Genomic DNA, 18,680 nt, shown 5'->3' on the forward strand with positions numbered 1-18,680 from the left:
TTGCAAATTATACTTTCCACTTTGAGACATTTGTGTTTCTTGTGGCGCATTCTATGATGCACACATGAAACTTTTTCTATTGTGCCTCCAGTGAAACTTGGACTGCCTGTGTTGTTAATAATATGGTTTGCTTAAAAAGAAAAATAATTTTTATCATTTTCGAAACATGGTTCTTTAGAAGGAAATTCTTCCTTCTTCCTTTTTCCCAATCAGTGCACTTTCTGAAAATTCTGACCTAAATATTTTGCAAAGCCCAAATGCAGCAGTTTTCTCTTTCATTCGTGTCAGAAATAGCTTCATTACGCCCATACACCTTTTGGTGATCTCCGAACTAAACAGATTCAAAATGTATAGACTGCAATGAAATTAAGATACTTCAAAATGTATAGACTGACTGCAATGAAATTAAGATACTTCAAAATAGAAGGTTGTTTCAGAATAAAGATAGAACAGTTATGGGCTATACTGCATTCAAAAGAAGTGCATACACATGAAAGATGATCAAGATTTAGTTGACAGAGAGAAATAACAGGTACACAAACAGCAGATTGTGTAATCATAGTCCACAACACAGATATGACCACATCAGTCATCTTTAGATTGACATACTCTAGTTGGCATACTCAAATTAAGTCATCTTTACGCTGTACAAGTTGCTAGTAGAGTTTCAAACCATACGCATTTAGGTTGTAAATGATCGAGTTGGCCATCTCTCATCATACCTCCCATATGTGGAACCCAATGATGGAAGCTCAGACAGATAGTGAGGATCTGGTTCTATCCCATAATCTGTCAAGGGCCTATGCTCAAGAACATCATCATGAGTTTTCACAAATTCAGGAATCTCTACTTCTCCTTTCTTGATATCTTCCCACAGGTATTGCAGGCGGCTAATATACTTTATCTTCCAGTACACACTGCACCAAAAAAGATAACAAATTTCATACAACTATTGTATAAAATATTAAAATCCAAGTCTCTAATTTGGTGCAGTATGTAAAAAGTAGTAAGAACTCACCCTCCACTCAAGAAAAACCGACCAAGTGTAGCAAGAAGTAGCCGTGACCGAAGGCCAGGATGAACAAAGTACACCACCTGGAGCTTGTCCTTGAACTCAGAGGGAAGTTCCTCATAAATCCATCTCAATATGGTCATGCCAGGAGAATTGTCTTCCTTTTGCACAGTGCTATGAATGTAAACAATACAAAAAGGCCCTTCTTGAAGCTCACTGAAAATCTTGTGGAACACATACTTCTTCAACCGTTCAGCACTTATAATTGGAGCTGGGCAGATTTTGAAACCACCAAGGAATTGCATCAGGGTATATAATAACCAAACTTAAAAATCAAAGCTTTATAAGAAGTTACCTGGAAAATACTTTCCTACAATGCGTAAAATACGATTCCCAGACTTATCAAGACCTTGGACTAGAAAAGCTTGTAAAAGATCAAGATCAGAGAAATCGTCATCGTTGTTAAGAAGATAAGATTGGCAGTCATGGAAGTTGTCATCTTCTTGAATACGTTCAGAGGGTGATAAGAGTGAACGTGCATCAATACCAAGGTCTGAGGCAACTACTACTACTGAAAAATCATCATTCACTCTTGATGAACTCCCCATTTTTTTCGACCTTCTCTTACTTCAATCTAATTGGCTGTGTAACCCATTTAATTGATGCCTTGCGTACACTGTCCTCAAATTTAGTGAGTCTGCATTCACCTAACGATTGACGATTCTGTTTTGGGATTCGATATGTCAAGTAGATTGATTTTGGATCAAGATTAAAATCCTTGTTTTGAGGGAGTGGATTGTATGGCAACAAGTAGTACACGGATCTAGTTTTTTAGACTTATTATTGCGACTTACTAGTATGCAACTCTTTTTTTTTTTTTTTTTTCGATAACTATGCAAGGTCATTTAGTTGGTTGTGGGCTCGCCATTCCCAGTAAGAGCATTTGCAATGCAAGTCATAACTTTCACCCCCTCTATCACCGCCACCTCCTCACTTTTCACCCCCTCTATCACCAACCCGTGATAAACAAGGTGAAGCTGCAAATGCAAAGGTGATAAAAACATCTCGGGCGGGATGTTAGATTCCGGCCTGAGTTTTTTTATACGAGACGGAATGTAACATCCCGGCCGATATTTTATAACGAGATGGATAACATCCCGTCCGATGGCTCAATACCAACAGACGCCAACAAAGCTCCATTTTCACTTCATTTCCAGCCAAAATTCGATTTTGTAGCCTCCATTCACAACCTTTGAACAGAAATTTCCATTCATAATGACTTCCATCCCCCAACCCATCCCCACCAACCTCACCACATCAAGAGCATTCCCGATGGTTTGAAATGTCAAAATTTCCAAAAAAGGGGCAAAAGGATCGTCGTCGAGAACGCCAGAATGTGGGCGAGGAGGACTAAATTGAACTTGGGTTTAATTTTCCAATCAGCGTTAATGAAATCGAGGACCACCCACCATTAAGCGTCAACATCGGTCCCACATTTAGCAAATCGAGTGGCGGAATCTCAAGTAAGTTTTTGATTTTTTTTAAGTTAATTATTATTATTTATGTTAGTTTATATCAAGTTTGTTGTTGTTTGAATTTGTCGATTATTTTAGTTTGAATTTGTATTAGTTTATATTAGTTTATTTTAGTTTGAATTTGTCGATTATTTTAGTTTGAATTTGTATTAGTTTATATTAGTTTATTTTAGTTTGAATTTGTCGATTATTTTAGTTTGAATTTGTATAGTTTATATTAGTTTATTTTAGTTTGAATTTGTCGATTATTTTAGTTTGAATTTGTATTAGTTTATATTAGTTTATTTTAGTTTGAATTTGTCGTGATATTTTTAGTTTGAATTTGTATTAGTTTATATTAGTTTATTTTAGTTTGAATTTGTCGTATTATTTTAGTTTGAATTTGTATTAGTTTATATTAGTTTATTTTAGTTTGAATTTGTCGATTATTTTAGTTTGAATTTGTATTAGTTTATATTAGTTTATTTTAGTTTGAATTTGTCGTATTATTTTAGTTTGAATTTGTATTAGTTTATATTAGTTTATTTTAGTTTGAATTTGTCGTATTATTTTAGTTTGAATTTGTATTAGTTTATATTAGTTTATTTTAGTTTGAATTTTATCAGATATTATTGTTTGTTGAATGTAGGAAGTACACTTATGGAAAGTGCGTTGTGCACTTTCAAATGTTGTGTCGTGGTGGCGTTGTATGAAATCAAAAACGGATCCTAATTTTGTCACGCTTACCGATATTATATCCGCCACACCATTTGGGGAGTTTTTAATTGTAATTTGGGACAAAATGATCAGCGTTGTTGTTGTTTGATAGTTGAGCGGTGGTGGCCAACTACCCACACATTTCATTTCCCATGGGGTGAGCTTGGGATTACCCCTCTTGATTTCACAATGCTCACGGGTATCCCAATTGGTTATGGAGATGCCGCCCCTTTTGATGAAACTTTAGAGGTTTTACTACTGGCGATGAGTTTCTTTGAATGTTTTGATTTGGTTGAAGATGATGAGCAAGACGAAGTTTTTGAGATTATCGGCCGAAAGCGTTTTAAGGAGGAGCTATAAATATGAGTTGGTTTACGGCTAGATATTTGAATAGACTCAAGGAGAAGCCGAAAGACTATCATATTGGTGAGGAGTCGATCCACGAGTATGTACGCGCCTTCCTCTTCTACTTTGTTGGTGCGGTATTATTTGGATATGCCGATAGTTATTTACGATCGGGTGGATGGTCACTGCCTCGCACGAGAGGATGTGGGATTATGACCGGGTCAATCCATCTTAGCATACCTTTACCTTTACCGGCTAGACCTCATGAAGAGACGAAAAAGCCGCTAAAGGCAATTTGTGCGGCTTTGTTTGGATTATACCGTAAGTATTATTTATTAAGTTATTGTTTCATTTCATTTATTTATCTAATTATTAATGTTGACATGTTTATATATATATTGATATTGTATTTTATCTATTGATGACAAGATTGGTGGTACGAAAGCATTTTCGCAGGTGATGCATCCCCGTGTTGAAGAGGTTGGAAGAGGATGAGACTCATGACCCGATTCCACGATTCAAGCATGGGGGCTTCATCAGAGGCGAGGGGGTATGGGGACCTATCACATAATATTCATAACACTCGCCGCCAGATTGAGCTTTTAGAGCTAGTCGAATTGAGTGGCAACCCCGGCCGAAGTCCTTCATCTTTCGACACTTTTATGCGGATATTCCAGATGTTCCAGAGAACGTTGAGTACCGTAGACTATCATATATGTGTCATAGAGCAAGGTTTCTTTCTCAGGGCTAATGATACTTATAGGGTCACCAATCGATGGTACCTTGGGGACAGATGTTGTTGGCAAGTATCCGGAGAGATTGTTATACCTTACCCACCACCTATGGATATGATGACCTCGATATTCTTCCCCGCCGTTTCTTTCACACTATAGAGCAAACCCAAATGAGTGGCCAGACGACATCAGTGACTTATATTGGAAGAGGGTTGGTCGAGGTCTCTTGCTAGGTGCGCTATACCGGGCACCAATTTTGAAGGGGTTACTCGAGCATTGAGGTCCGACATTCATTTCCCAGTGAGGAGTGGAGTTGCCACACAACCCCGGTGTTTCATGATATTCGATGCCGCAAAGAACTCCACAGATATTTGATGATGATGACCTTTGGCATTGAGCATGATTACTTCTCGGGGGCAAGATATGAGAATACCTATTCCACCAAAGATGCCGCAGTTGGTAGCAGATTTGTCAAGATACCGAAAGCAAAGAGCCGAGGTTAGTATGATTTGAATTTATTTATGATTTGTTATTATTAGTATTCACTATAACCCCTAACTTGCATTTGTTTTGTTAAACAGATGAAGTAAGGTCGAGCTCCTTAACTACATGCTTCTCTCACTTATGCCATGTGAGTCCTTCATGGAGTCCTCTCGTCAGCTTTTTGAGTACTTTACAAGAAGAACGTGAATCGAACTTTGGAGCTTCGTGAGACGTGTGCAAGAGTTGGAGAATGCCGGAAGTGGAGTACCTCAAGCTCAAGCTCAACCGTAGAGGCGATAACGACGTAGGGGAGAGCTCTTCGATCGGCCTTCTCGTAGGGGAGGAGGTCTCGAGATATTTTTTGTAGTTTGTAATAACCGTAGCCATTACTTGTCTTATGGCGTTTGGGATTGTTGTTTGTAATGAATTTTTGATTAGCAGGTTTTTCTTTGATGAGTTTTGGATATGAATATGTCATTAAACAAAGGAGGTTATGTCCAATTTTTTTAAGAAATTATAAGTTAGTTTTTTTACCGAGTTTCTGTGTTAGACTTGGGTGTTGTTCATGATTGTTGTTTGTCTTCTTTATTATTTTCAAAGTATATTAGCAGGTTTTTTATATGAATATGTCAATAAAACAAATGAGGTTATGGCCAAAAAAAATTAAAAACTTATAAGTTCGTATGTTTCCAAAAATGGAACATTCGCTTTCGCTTCGCTTCACATTTGTTTCACTCATTTCCCCATTGTTGAAACAAAGAAATTTTTAGTTTGGAATATCACTCATTTTTGTGTGGTTTGGTTCCCTCGGCTGTGTTCCGACAGAATAGTGTATGGGGATACCGGAGACGGAATGTAACATCCCGGCCCGTTTTTAAGCCCTCCTTTTTAAGCCCTCCTCCCACATTTTACTATTCCAAACAATGCAATTATGGATGGTGGCCCATTTGGAATTATTGAGGGTACATGGATAGACATTTGATACAATGTGTTGTCACTGGAGAGTGAACAAAAATCTAATAAAATGTGTTGTCAATTGGTAAGTGGACCAAAATCAAAGTATCACATGTGACCTTATCATATGTGACCTTACCTTTCATATTTCGCTTTTACTCTTCTATCTTTTATATCAAACAAACAACATAGCCATCTTCTTCCCCACAACCAAGCTAAAAATAGGAAAAAATGTCTAGAGAAGAAAGAATTACATATAACCAAAGGTTATGGGGAGGATCTAGTAGTAATAGTTCGCCTTCTTCGGTTTCACCGTCGCCTTTCCGGTACTTCACAAGATGACTACATGGAAAGAGTAAGAGATGAGCATAATGATATGATGAGGCTAAGGAGGAGGAGGAGGTTGCAGCTTATTATCCATCACCGGGGCATTAATGACTCAAGCAGCCATTGAAATTGAAGATGTGGATACGCATAAACGCGGTGGATCCGCGGCAGGCGGCGAGAGTACACGCTTTAGAGATGGTGGTGATTTCAAGAAACAAAAGATAATGAGGGATTACTTCACAACACCTTGTAGGTGGCCTCCTCATAAGTTTAGACGAAGGTACAGGGATGACAAGAGAGCTTTTATGTATATGTTGCATACCGCCGCATCATTCGACGATTACTTTAAAGACAAGGTGGATGGATTGGGTCGGCAAGCAATTTCGGGTTACAAAAGGGACTAGCTCGCACTGCACAATTAGCAACCGGGTTGTTCTTCCCGATTCAACGGATGAGTATTTACAAATTGAGATTCCACAAAGAAATGTATCTATGAAGCGTTGGTGCAAGGCAATTATCACGGCGCTTGAGGAAGAGTACTTGAGACGACTCAAGCCGAGGCGCATTAATCGCTAGGATATTAGCTGAAAATGCGCAAAGGGGGTTTTCCAGAATGCTTGGATCAATCGACCGATGCACCGGTGTGGAAGAATTGCCCAAGTGGATGGGCTGAACACATGTAGGTACAAGAAGGAACCAACTTTGATACTTGAAGCCGCTGCGCAAAACATTGTTGATCCGCATTGCTTCTTCGCCTACCAGTTCGCGATAATGACATTAACGCGTTTTCATCGTTCTCATGTTTTTGAATCATTAGAGCAAGGTGAGGCTCCTGCAGCATTTAATGTGAATGGTAATGACTATGATATGGGATATTATCTTGTCTGATGGTATTTACCCAAAATGGGGCACATTTGTTCAAGCCATTCGCTATCCAAGAAATAAGCATGAAAAGATCTTTACTCAACGCCAAGAAGCCGCAAGAAAGGATGTTGAAAGGACGCTTTGAGTTTTGCGGCAATCACGATGGCATATTGTTAAGGCTTCGCTGTCATAGTGTTGTTGTTCTTGGAGATATAATGAAGGCATGCATTATAATGCATAATATGATTGTTGAGAATGAACGGAAAGTGGAGTTTGGAATTGGAAAGGTCGAGGAAAGAAACAATACCGCCTCTTTCGTGAAGATGATGGTTTTCATTTTGTCTATCGATGATTGAAGCAAGAAATAAGATCGTAAATGAAGTTACACATACTAATCTTCAAAAGGACTTAGTTGAACATGTTTTAATTGGACCGGCATTGAAGAAACAAGCAGATCCGTACCAATTTATGATCCAAATTGGTCGGATCCGTATGAGGGAGAAGGAGGCTTAAAATTAAAATGGAAATGAAAATGTATTTCCTATGTATTTCCTAACGGAACTATTAAGTTCCAACGTATTTCCTATGTATTTCCTATGTATTTCCTAACGGAACTATTAAGTTCCAACGTATTTCCTATGTATTTCCTAATGTATTTCCTAATGTATTTCCTATGTAGTTCCAACGTGATTTAATCAGTTGTATTTTAATGAACTATATTACAATGTATTTTAATTTTATTGGTAATTGTATTTCTATGAAAATAATTATATTGGACAGAACATACATAGTGCATTAATTAAAAAAAACAGTTAGATAAAAATACATAGTTCATTAATTAAAAATACAATGAAATTAAAATACATAGTGCATTAATTAAAAAGACAGTGAAATTAAAATACATAGTGCATTAATTAAAATACATAGTGCTTTAATTAAAATAAAATACTAGATAATTAAAATACATAAGCTTAGTTAGAGCTAGAACCACCTCTAGCCCTTCCCCATTCAGCACGTATTTCAGCTTGTTGTTGCTCGATTATAAAAAGCTGCATCGGATGGAGGACACTTGTATCGGTCGCTAAAATCTTAGCTTCATATTGCATCTTTTGAAGCCGATTTTTTCCAATTGAACCTGATTTTTTTCTGCTTGAATCCGATTTTTTTCTCTCTTGCCATCACAGTTTTGACCATATGCAAGTTCCCTTTCCTAAGTTCTAAGCATTTTTGTGTTTCATTTGCATCCTGTGCAAATGTATCCTCTAAACGTAAAGTAACCCTCCAACATACCAAATGATTTTTCTTGGTTCCTTTTGACTTGGCTTTCTTCGATCCAAGAGGACGCTTCCATTTCTTTTGGACGCTTCTATTTCTTGAGAACCCTCCAATTCAACTCCACCAACACTTGGTGAATTAGAAGTTGAATCTTCACCATCATTTTTGCGACCTTTTCCCTTTGTGGGGCTTTGACCTTGCCTCAAAAAACGCTATCTCCACTTTGGATTATCCTTGAGTATAACGTAACAATGATCAAGTGAAAAGCCGATTTTTTCTTAGTAGTTGGTATGGCCATCCTTGCCTCGACAACTAAAAAAAAATGGTGGTAATTAGACTAAAATAATCACTAGGACTAAGATAATTAAACTGCAATAATAATTAGACTAAGATAATAATTAGACTAAGACTAAAATGGAAATAATAAATACACTAAGATAATTAGATCTAAGACGGAAATAATTAGACTAAGACTAAGATAATCAATAAATTCCAAATTGACAACGCTTGTAATTACCCGGCTTTGTATTGTTGTACCACTTGCATGTCGAGCCTCCACCGCATTCACAATTGCAACAAATTTGTTCATCATTTTTGAAATATATTTCCACCTTCCGCTAATTGAATCGAGACCTATCCCACCCACGCGGTTTGATTGAACTCGCTTTGTTACACGATTCCAAAATCCTTTTGCATTTTGGAAAGCACCAACAATAGAGTCTTCACTAATTTTATCCAAGCAAGACATAGAGCTTGATCATCGGACATGCTAAAGTGAGCTCTCGCTTTTGCTTGAGTGCTACCACTTGCTTGAGATGCTTGAGTTGATGCCATTTGATATTTGGTTTTTTAAGAACTGATTTTAAAGAAGAAGAAATATGATATATGATTGTTGGAAGTGTGAGTTGAAATGAAACAAATGTTGTATATATACCAAAGTTTTTATTTTGACCGCTTTTTGACCGCTCGACTTTTGACCGCTTGGTAGCCAAGTAGGACTCGGACGGGATGTTGATTCCGCCCGGTGAGTTTTATAATCCGCACGGAATCCAACATCCCGTCCGGTTAATAAGTCGCTGATAAACTCGGTGGTTGGTTTCACCTCGCTTTGAACTGGGGATAATTATCACCTTCATTATCACCCCGCATTGCACGCCAGTTTGGACCCAAGTAGGTGATAATTATCACTACCCCCTCTCTATCACCTGCATTGCAAATGCTCTAAATAGGGTAAAATCATAATATAATAAAAGAATTCTTAAAAGCAAAATATAGAAGTAAAATACTAAAATCGTTAATATAGTAAAAGAACATGATAAAATAGTTAGGGGGCAATGAGTCGGGTAAGAACCGATATCCAATCCGGTCCGAACCAATAAAAACGGGTCTGAGATAAGTAGTTAGCATATTTGATCAAGTCTAGGTCTTGAAAATCAGAACCAGACTCTTATTGGATTGGTTTTGGATTAAGTATGTACCAAACCGTTATAGGCCTGATCCGATTAAAATTTTAGTCTTATTCTTCATAATTTTCCTCCACCATATATTTTGACCTATTACCGCAACATTGTAATATTTAAAGTTTCAAAATAAGATATGCAAAATACATATGTAATATTACGATATGTTTTTTAACAAAGTTAGTTTTTATTTCAAATAATCAAACCTCTTTTATTTCATTAGAAGATTTCAATTTAAGTGTTTTTTATCTCATAATTCCAAAAAAAATCGAAAAGTTTGACCAACCCGACCTAATCCAAATTGGTCGAGTTAGGGCTTGGGCTGAAAATTTAATGACCGACTAGGACTTGGTCTAACACTCCTAAATTCCAAGCGAAAAAAACTCTCAAATTGCAAGTACCAAACACAATAATTAGTTTTATAGATGGCGTTAGATATATATGACATCATTTTCAATCATTTTATTTACTTTGTAATCACTAATATGATGCAAAATGATATTTTTGCCAAAAAAGAAATGGATTCCAAAAAGAAAATGATTAGAATTTGTGAACAATGAAGGAAACATTAATAACAATACCTATTACATGCCTGAATTATTCATATAATTGAATAGAAATCAAACAATTTGGTAGCTAGGTTTTTTTCTTATGGCTATGACCGTTGGAATTGCTAAAGAAGATGATCAATTTATACAATTAAAGGTGACCATTGGAGTTGACTCATTGATTGATTTCCAGATCATCCATTTATTTCTTGCCACATTGGAAAATAAATTACAAAGTAAATAAAATGATCGATGACGTCATGTACGTAAAAAATAAAATAACATTATATATCTAATGCAATCTATAAAAATAATTGTTACGTTTGGTACTTGCAACTTTAGAGTGTTTTTTCGCTTAGAAAAAAGTTTGGGAATGTAAATGACAATCAAGAACAAGTTCAGGGTAACTTTTATCCTTAATCCCACGGAAAAATAATTGGTTCAAAAAGTATGGGGATTGTTACTTACTAGTTGGGCTCCCGGTGTTCGGCCCCTTAGTTGATGGTCCATGGTAGAGTACACAATGAGACGATGACACGAGTGAATCTTTGATTCAAATTATTAGACCCAACCCAATCCAAAAACCACCAACAGAAGAAGAGTTCAACCTTCTCTCCTACATGCAACACAGCCACGTAGCACCAAAGGTGGCAGCACTAATCCCCTTGATCTTCTTCTTCTTCAGCACACTCTGTCTCACTCACTTTAAGAAATGAATGCACACAGTTTATTCGCATCAGCATCAATAAACATAGGCTTAGCATTCTTCATTCTCTCTCTCTTTTCCATCTTCAAAAAACACGCTTCAAATTCCTTAATATACTATGCACGTCCTCTTTCTAAACATCAACAACACATACCTCTCCATCCATCTTTCACTCTCTCATCTCTCCTTCCTTCTTTCTCTTGGATTCCTCGTGCTTTTCGCGTCTCTGAAGAAGAGATTTTGCAACATAGTGGTCTTGATGCACTTGTTGTCATTCGTCTCTTCAAATTCGGGTCAGTTTTTTTTTTTTTAATGTTATTACTTGCATTTCGTCCAAACTTCAAGGCATTGGTGGCAATGTAGCATAGTGAGTATATAGGGTGTTTGTGGTGTTAAGAAAGTTTTATGATCTCAGTAGTTATGTAGGGCTGTTTTATATTAGCTATATACTAAGATGGTGCCGGAGAGATATTTTCAATGAGTCAAGATAGGTCTCCAATAGTCACAATCAACTCAAGGGAATTTGCGTGTGTTTTGATCATTTTTCTCTGAACACAAACACAAAATTAAGGGGAATTCCCCGGCCCCAGTCTGATTAGGTAGCTCATTGAACTAACAAATTCATTTTTAACTGATGATTTAATCGAGTACATATTAGCTATGTGATTAGCTGATTTCCAGTATATATAGATGATTAGAACCATTAGTTTCTAGCTAGTTTTCTAAAATATTGTCATTAGGACCATTAGTTTTCAAATTTATGACAGATTAAATATATGTGATCAGCTATCCAATCAGGCAGTCAAAAAGTGAACGGCCACGAAGCAATGTTGCAAATGTTTATGAGACCAAGAAGCAATGTGCTATGTAGGGAATATTGTGTCTCCTTTGTTTTCACCTAATTATTTTCTTTTGCAGGATCAAGTTTTTCTTGGCTTGCTCTGTTATCGGATTGGTAATTCTTCTCCCTGTAAATTATACTAGTGAGCAAGGTCCTACTAGAAGCCCGCCATCCCGTTCAATGGATTCTTTTACAATCTCCAATATCGGGGAAGGATCTAATAGGTGAGAATTAGCAAATCACATATGTGAATTTGATTAACTAATGCTTATTTGTCTATTTTGAGTTACTGTTGTTGATGATTCTAATATATTCAAAAGCATAATTTTGATTTCTTTTTAATGCTTCCTTCTTTTTCTCTTTCAACTATAAATCTTGTGAGCGCACAAAAGTAACAATTGTATTCGTTTTTTGGTCCTACAGGCTCTGGATACATTTTTCATGCTTGTGTATCATATCCATCTATGGTTGTTACCTTCTGTATAAGGTGCTCTTTCTTCCTGTTATTTTTGATAAGTTGTATGAGCTAAGATACTTTAACTCATTAATTTGCATACTATTATTTTGAGTGTTATGGTTGTAACTTATATGAACATGATAGTAGTCTCTAACTTCATAAATTTTTGGCACTCACAATGCACTTTTAAATCTATCATCAGTTGATAAATAGAAAGCTTAACCTGCAACGTATTAAGAATGTTCACTTTCGTCATTTTTGTATAAGTGTTACAAATTAGAAGTGATGTGTTAGTGCTGTTCAGTTATTGTACAAATTTGTAGAAGGACGTGAAGGTGGTCTTCTCCAGAGCTGTTTAGATTGGATATCTCGTTAAACTTTATTTTCACAGGAATTTAAATATAATTGTTAAGTCCTTGAAAGGCTTATAGTAAACATTAAACCCTATTATTAGAAAGGCCGTATAAAATAATTTTTTTTCTCAGGTGGAATATATTCTTATTGGAATGTAATACGTTGGTTGTTTTCTTTTTACATATTATTTGGTAGGAATACAGTGAGATATTTGTGAGAAGGATCCAACACCTTCACAATACAAAGCATCGGCCTGACCAGTTCACTGTTTTAGTTCGAGAAATTCCCTTCTGCAATGAACACAAATCTTACGGGTGCTGTGTTGATCACTTCTTTTCAAAACACTATCCATATATCTATCAGTCTTATCAAATGGTATATGATGGAAAAGTTGTTGAAGAATTGTTGGTGAGTTGCTTTAATCAGTTACATGCAGTACATTTGTTTTCTGTTTTTGATTTTATGAGGCTTTCTTTGTGTTTCTTTCCTTCTTTCCATTAAATTTATAAGACATTATACTCTTATAGGCACGTAGTTGTAGTTCAGCAGCAAAATATTAATTTGGTTTTCTTTGAATACGAATCAATGTACACTGACCCATTTATATATAGTTGTACCCTCTGCTGCGGATGTTGATTTAGCATATTTTGATACGTAAACTGATACATTCTATCATATCATGACCATATGCAGCTTGAAGCGACTTCTATTGGAAGAAAGATCGAAGAATTAAGAGCTAGGTCTACGATGCAGAAATTGAAATATCCCGAGCAATTAAGAGTGCATGAAAAAAATCTTCAAGAACTCTGTCATCAGATACGGCATATACAATGCAAAAGTATGCTCAAGCAAAAGGTAAGCGCAGGTTAGTTCACCAGTACATCAACCATAGCAGCCAGATCTGTGCTAGTTAATAACTATGAGTCTATCAGAAATTCATGAATCACTAGCTCTTACTTCATTAAACGTAATGAAAAATTGTGACAGAGACCATTAGCTGCTAGTTTTCATTCAATACAAAACTACTCTTTCTTGTGTAACTTTCTGACTACACATTTATTGTAGATATTCCGGCACAACTAAAGCATTCATGCAGCACTCTTAAAATGTAGAAGTCCACTGATTTCTGTCAACGATCATGGAATGTTATATCTCTCAAACAATATGATTATGTATTTAATACTACTCATAACCTACGCTCCCATTTTAATAATACTATTTCCAAACTGGTGAAGGGTCTTATGTGTACATTTTTTATACCATGTAGGAGTTGCCCGTCGCGTTTGTCTCATTTAAGTCTCGTTGGGGTGCTGCGATAGCTTCCCAATCTCAACAGCATGAAAATCCTGTTAAATGGATTACTGAATTGGCTCCAGAACCGAGGGATGTGGTGTGGAGCAATTTGGCCATTCCTTATAATTATTTGCCACTCCACAAAATTGTAGTTTTTCTTGCATCCTCACTTCTTACAATTTTCTTTGCTTTACCAGTCACTGCAGTTCAAGGAATAGTACGATTTGAAAAATTAATGAAATGGTTTCCTCCAGCAATGGCTGTACAGTTAATGTAAGGCCAATCTTCTTTTTGTTTCTCAGTCAGTATTTTATCTGGGAGTACTTTTATAATTTTTTGATTTCAATATTAGCTTTTTGAGAAATAATTGAACTTCTTGCTAATGTTCTGTCAATTCGTTAAAATTATCCTCAGTGCACTACAAGTTGGTTTTGGAGTCCACGCATAAAACTATCGTACTCTTAATATCTAAATTATTTACGAGTTTGTACTAAACATTTGGAAGGATTTGGGTTTGTAAGATAACAACCGTATGTCTTGCAATTGCTATTCTTGTTGACATTTTAAAAATGTGCAGACCAGGATTGAGCTCTATCGTGACAGGATATCTTCCAAGTGCCATTCTTAGCCTCTTCATATACATTGTTCCCTTTGCAATGGTCGCATTGGCTGCCTTAGAAGGTTATGTCTCGAGGAGCAAAAGAGAGATAAAAGCTTGCAACATGGTTTTCTATTTCCTTGTGGCAAATGTTTTCTTCCTGAGTGTGCTATCAGGGTCTTTACTAGATCAAATTGGAAAGTCATTCACTCATCCCAAGGATTTCCCTAGTCATCTGGCAAGCGCTGTCTCTGCTCAAGTAAGTTATGTTTTTTGATAAGATCAAGCAAGTCCAACTAAGCTCATGTTTATCTATACTACATATATTGGTAAAAGGGTATAGATCTTCTCTAGGCATCATTTGGTCGACGCGTTGAATTCCATTATAACAAATGAATTTTATACCTCACATCATAGCTACTAATCCCCATTGTAAAGCAGATTTTGACCACATGGTTCTTGAAGTTCTTTCTGCTGTCCCCTGATACTGACCTTGAGTGAGATTCACCCTGGACCTGCTTAGTGACCCAAGTACAACCTAATTTGGCATTTTCCGTATTTTCATTGGCATAATCCACACTCTGGTGTCACATACGGGTTTGAATCCTTATGATGTGAATTTCTCCTGTTCTTCACGAACCTTTGGTTGTTGATGGTTTTTCAGTTTGGGTATATTATGGTTTTGGGAAGTATGGATGCCTTATATGATAAATGTTTATTGTATATATTTTTGCTCAGTTTTCCCTCATGAATGGATCTTGGAGGTCTAACCGATCTTATACCTGTCTTTGTCTTTCAGGCAGATTTCTTCATGACATACATTCTAACAGATGGACTGTCTGGGTTTTCCTTGGAAATTCTTCAGTCTGGATTAATGACATGGGATTTTTTGAGAGTTCATACTTTTGGACGAGGCACAAATAAGAATCCGTATCTGTTTTCACTACCATACTATAGAGTTATTCCTCTTGTCTCACTTTCTATATTGATTGGAATGGTACACGTGGTCATTGCACCTTTGCTGCTTCCATTTCTTATTGTGTACTTCTTTCTTGGATATGTGGTGTACATAAATCAGGTTAGTTGCTTTTCTTCTCACATTTTATGCATTCAAATACTTTATATTTCTTTGTTGTTGCTATGTACATGCAATTGCTTGATTAGTCGATATCGTTTTAATACTCTAATACTCTTTATATTTAGATTTTGAAGTATTACTTATTTTTCATTGAGATGTAATAGAGTGATAATTTTCGTTAATTTATTCTTATTGTTTTGTTCCACTCATGCATATTTGGTGTTTTCGCTGATAACCCAACGGCCATCTGAGGAAATAAATAATTGAGTGGAGTCAAATTTGGTTGATTGATCTTCATTTTATCCATGGAGGTAGTTATCGTTTTGAAATTTTGGAAACCATAAATGTAAAACAATATAGGAGTACATTAAGGGATTTTTTGTCCCTCTTAAACTGTACACTTTATGTCAAGGAGAAACCTCAGTTGTATTGAACGACTTTCGTTTTCTTGATTTGGTAGCTGTTAAAATAGAAAATATGACTAAGTAGAGAAAATGTATACGATTTCTTTCATAAACGAGATTCTTCTTTACTAAGTTGATGGGCACACTGCTAGCACATTGGTGTGTCTACTTTCTCGCACGAATTAGGGATTTCAGTCTTCCAGATTCATGTCTGACATAGTTTTTTTTTTTTTTTTTTTTTACAGATTCAAGATGTATATGAAACTGTGTATGATACTGGTGGACTGTATTGGCCATATATTCATCATTATGTTATTTTCTCCATTGCTCTTATGCAAATCACTATGATTGGTTTATTTGGTTTGAAATCAAAACCATCTGCATCCATTTCAACAATACCTCTGTTCGTGTTCACTATATTGTTTAACGAGTACTGCAAGATGCGGTTTCTTCCTACATTCTTCAATTTCTCTATTCAGGTATTTCAATGATGTAATCTGATTCCAATGGTTTAGCTATCTAAAAGACTAAAACACATACTCTGGAACAGTTATATGAAATATAGAGTTGAGTGACCTCTTAAATATAAACAATATTTCTAGTACATTTTTCTATTGTACATTCTTCGAAACACTGATATCATTTCGACAATATGAAATGTTAGCACAAGAAATTTAGGTGAGTGATAGCATGAAGTAATACATACCCTGCAAGGACCACAATGCTGTTCACCTGGAGACACATTTTGTTTAAGACAGAAAATTGGTGGAGTTCAGTTTTTTTGAACATCTGTTATGAAATTCGCTGCTAGTTAGAAGTATTCTGGAGTTAACTTCATGTTGATATTTGTCATAGTTTCCTTAAATTCAATTAAATTCCATGAGATGCGATTTGTGCAGAATGCAGTGGAGAATGATGAACGTGATGCGATGAATGGGCTGGCAGAATGCGAGAGTGAGGCTGCAATTGATGCTTATTTGCCACCATGTTTGCGACCAATGAATTTTGAAGCATCAACCTCCACTCAGCCATTGGTCAATTCAACGTGATTCGAAATATCTCTGTTAATTGGCATCTTTACTTTGAACATTATATTTCAAGGTGTTTGTTTAATTGTTAATGGAGAGTTGGAGACCTGATCCTTTGCCCATACAGTCCACAACGAACGAAACATGGAGCAACACATCTCTTTGGTCCAAGGAGTCTCATCTCCTGTAAATAATATCTTTTGTACACGGAATAATTGTTGTCTTTTTTCTGAAACACTTGTGTACCAGTAGTCAACAATCGGATTCAGTTTGTGCCTTTGATCCTAAACCATCATAATTGATTTACTCTTTTGTTATTAGGTAAGCATGTTACTAATTTTTTTTTTTTTCAATTTTTCAATTTTTTGATTCTTTTACTAGTACAACATCGGACGGGTAGCTTTTGGTGCTTTGCTTCGGTGAGTTGCAAGGAGTATCCATTAGTTTATGCACATAATAGAATTTTCTTATATGGAATTGGTGATCTAATCTCATATTTTTTAAGGGATTGGTGATCCAATCCATAAATTGACAACGTTAGAGCTGGCCCTTTTGAGAAGCATGATTGAAGACTGATAATTAGGTATACCCATAAGTATATATGGTTTTATTTTTATTGTGATCATTGTTATTATTATTTTAGTTCAAGGTCAACTTCAAAAGTTCTGCGATAGAAGTTCAATTATATTCTACTCAAGTAAAGGTTGCGTTGGTTTTGATTGAAAATTGATTGCATATATAAAGTAACCAAATAATTTGGAAGAGCATGGAAAACGCAAAAGGATGAAATGTACTCTCATCAGTCTTTGACATTGCGGGCATTCCATTCCAAGTTCCAACCATCACCAAACACTTACCTCAATCAGTGCGTAGAAGGCAATCTCTTTGTGAACTTGTTACTATTTGGACTCTTTCTTTTTCTATGTAGTTTTGTTGCGTATGTTTTTATTTTAAGTGTCTTTGAAATCTGATGCTAAGAATGATAGCAATGAAGGAGGAAAATCAGCACACAAGCCATCCTCGATAGTTAACAACTTAACACACACACAGGATTGGATTTTTTTTTGTTGCAAAAAAAAGACCTACTCATATATGGAGAGAATGTTTTTCTTTTCTATTTATTGTTGTAATATTTTGTCTTTAAGTCTATTGATTTGTTTCAAAATACTTGTCTATCCCGGCCCCCACAATGTTCTTCCTACCAAACCCAAAGTATTAAATGTCTATAAGAAACAACTCGACTTGGGCAAATTGATCGAACTTTATTGGGACCATGATGGTGTATGTTTGCTTAACTTTTTGAAGTACAGGTTACCTACTGCAAATATTTAAAATTGTGTACACTTGACCATTTAATATAAATATTTGGTTACATAATGTGCAGGAGATCTTAAAACATGCATCCATTATGGTTACTACGACAAAATTAAGGATTCATTCAAAGACAACTAACACAAGCAATTCATGACTAGGAGTCTAGGACTAGTGTCCTTCACCGATATGATTGTTCTTCACTTCTTATTCAACAAAACTGGATCTGTTTTCCACAAAGACTTCAGAAGTGTTTTGTAAACACAAGCTAAGTAGAAGGCGACCAGCATATGCCAAAAAAAGAAAAAAGAAAACGTTTACAAATATTTTTAAAAAAACACAGTGATTATAATAGATGAAAGATATAAGCTTTCTCT

The 18,680-nt window shown here is 35.9% G+C and overlaps 2 protein-coding genes across 2 annotated transcripts; one reads left to right on the plus strand and one right to left on the minus strand.

The window, feature by feature from the left end:
* Positions 1–439: 439 nt before the first annotated feature.
* Positions 440–1,938, minus strand: LOC147484343 (SEC14 cytosolic factor family protein / phosphoglyceride transfer family protein). Its single transcript, XM_086577023.1, has 3 exons — positions 1,368–1,938; positions 1,019–1,283; positions 440–917 (listed from the first exon to the last, which is right to left on the minus strand). Exons 1-3 carry the CDS (start codon positions 1,618–1,620, stop codon positions 683–685), a joined length of 753 nt encoding a protein of 250 aa, XP_086433149.1. The 5' UTR covers positions 1,621–1,938; the 3' UTR covers positions 440–682.
* Positions 1,939–10,903: 8,965 nt separating this feature from the next.
* On the plus strand, positions 10,904–17,312 carry LOC147484344 (Early-responsive to dehydration stress protein (ERD4)). The gene is made up of 10 exons (XM_086576481.1): positions 10,904–11,232; positions 11,858–12,004; positions 12,204–12,267; positions 12,787–12,999; positions 13,285–13,446; positions 13,859–14,157; positions 14,462–14,741; positions 15,282–15,560; positions 16,210–16,443; positions 16,864–17,312. The coding sequence occupies exons 1-10, from the start codon at positions 10,946–10,948 to the stop codon at positions 17,011–17,013; spliced, it is 2,115 nt and encodes a 704-aa protein (XP_086432607.1). The 5' UTR covers positions 10,904–10,945; the 3' UTR covers positions 17,014–17,312.
* Positions 17,313–18,680: the final 1,368 nt, after the last annotated feature.

The sequence above is a fragment of the Coptis chinensis genome, chromosome 8 (genome assembly GCF_015680905.1).
Source record: "Coptis chinensis isolate HL-2020 chromosome 8, ASM1568090v1, whole genome shotgun sequence".
NCBI classification, from domain to species: Eukaryota; Viridiplantae; Streptophyta; class Magnoliopsida; order Ranunculales; family Ranunculaceae; genus Coptis; species Coptis chinensis.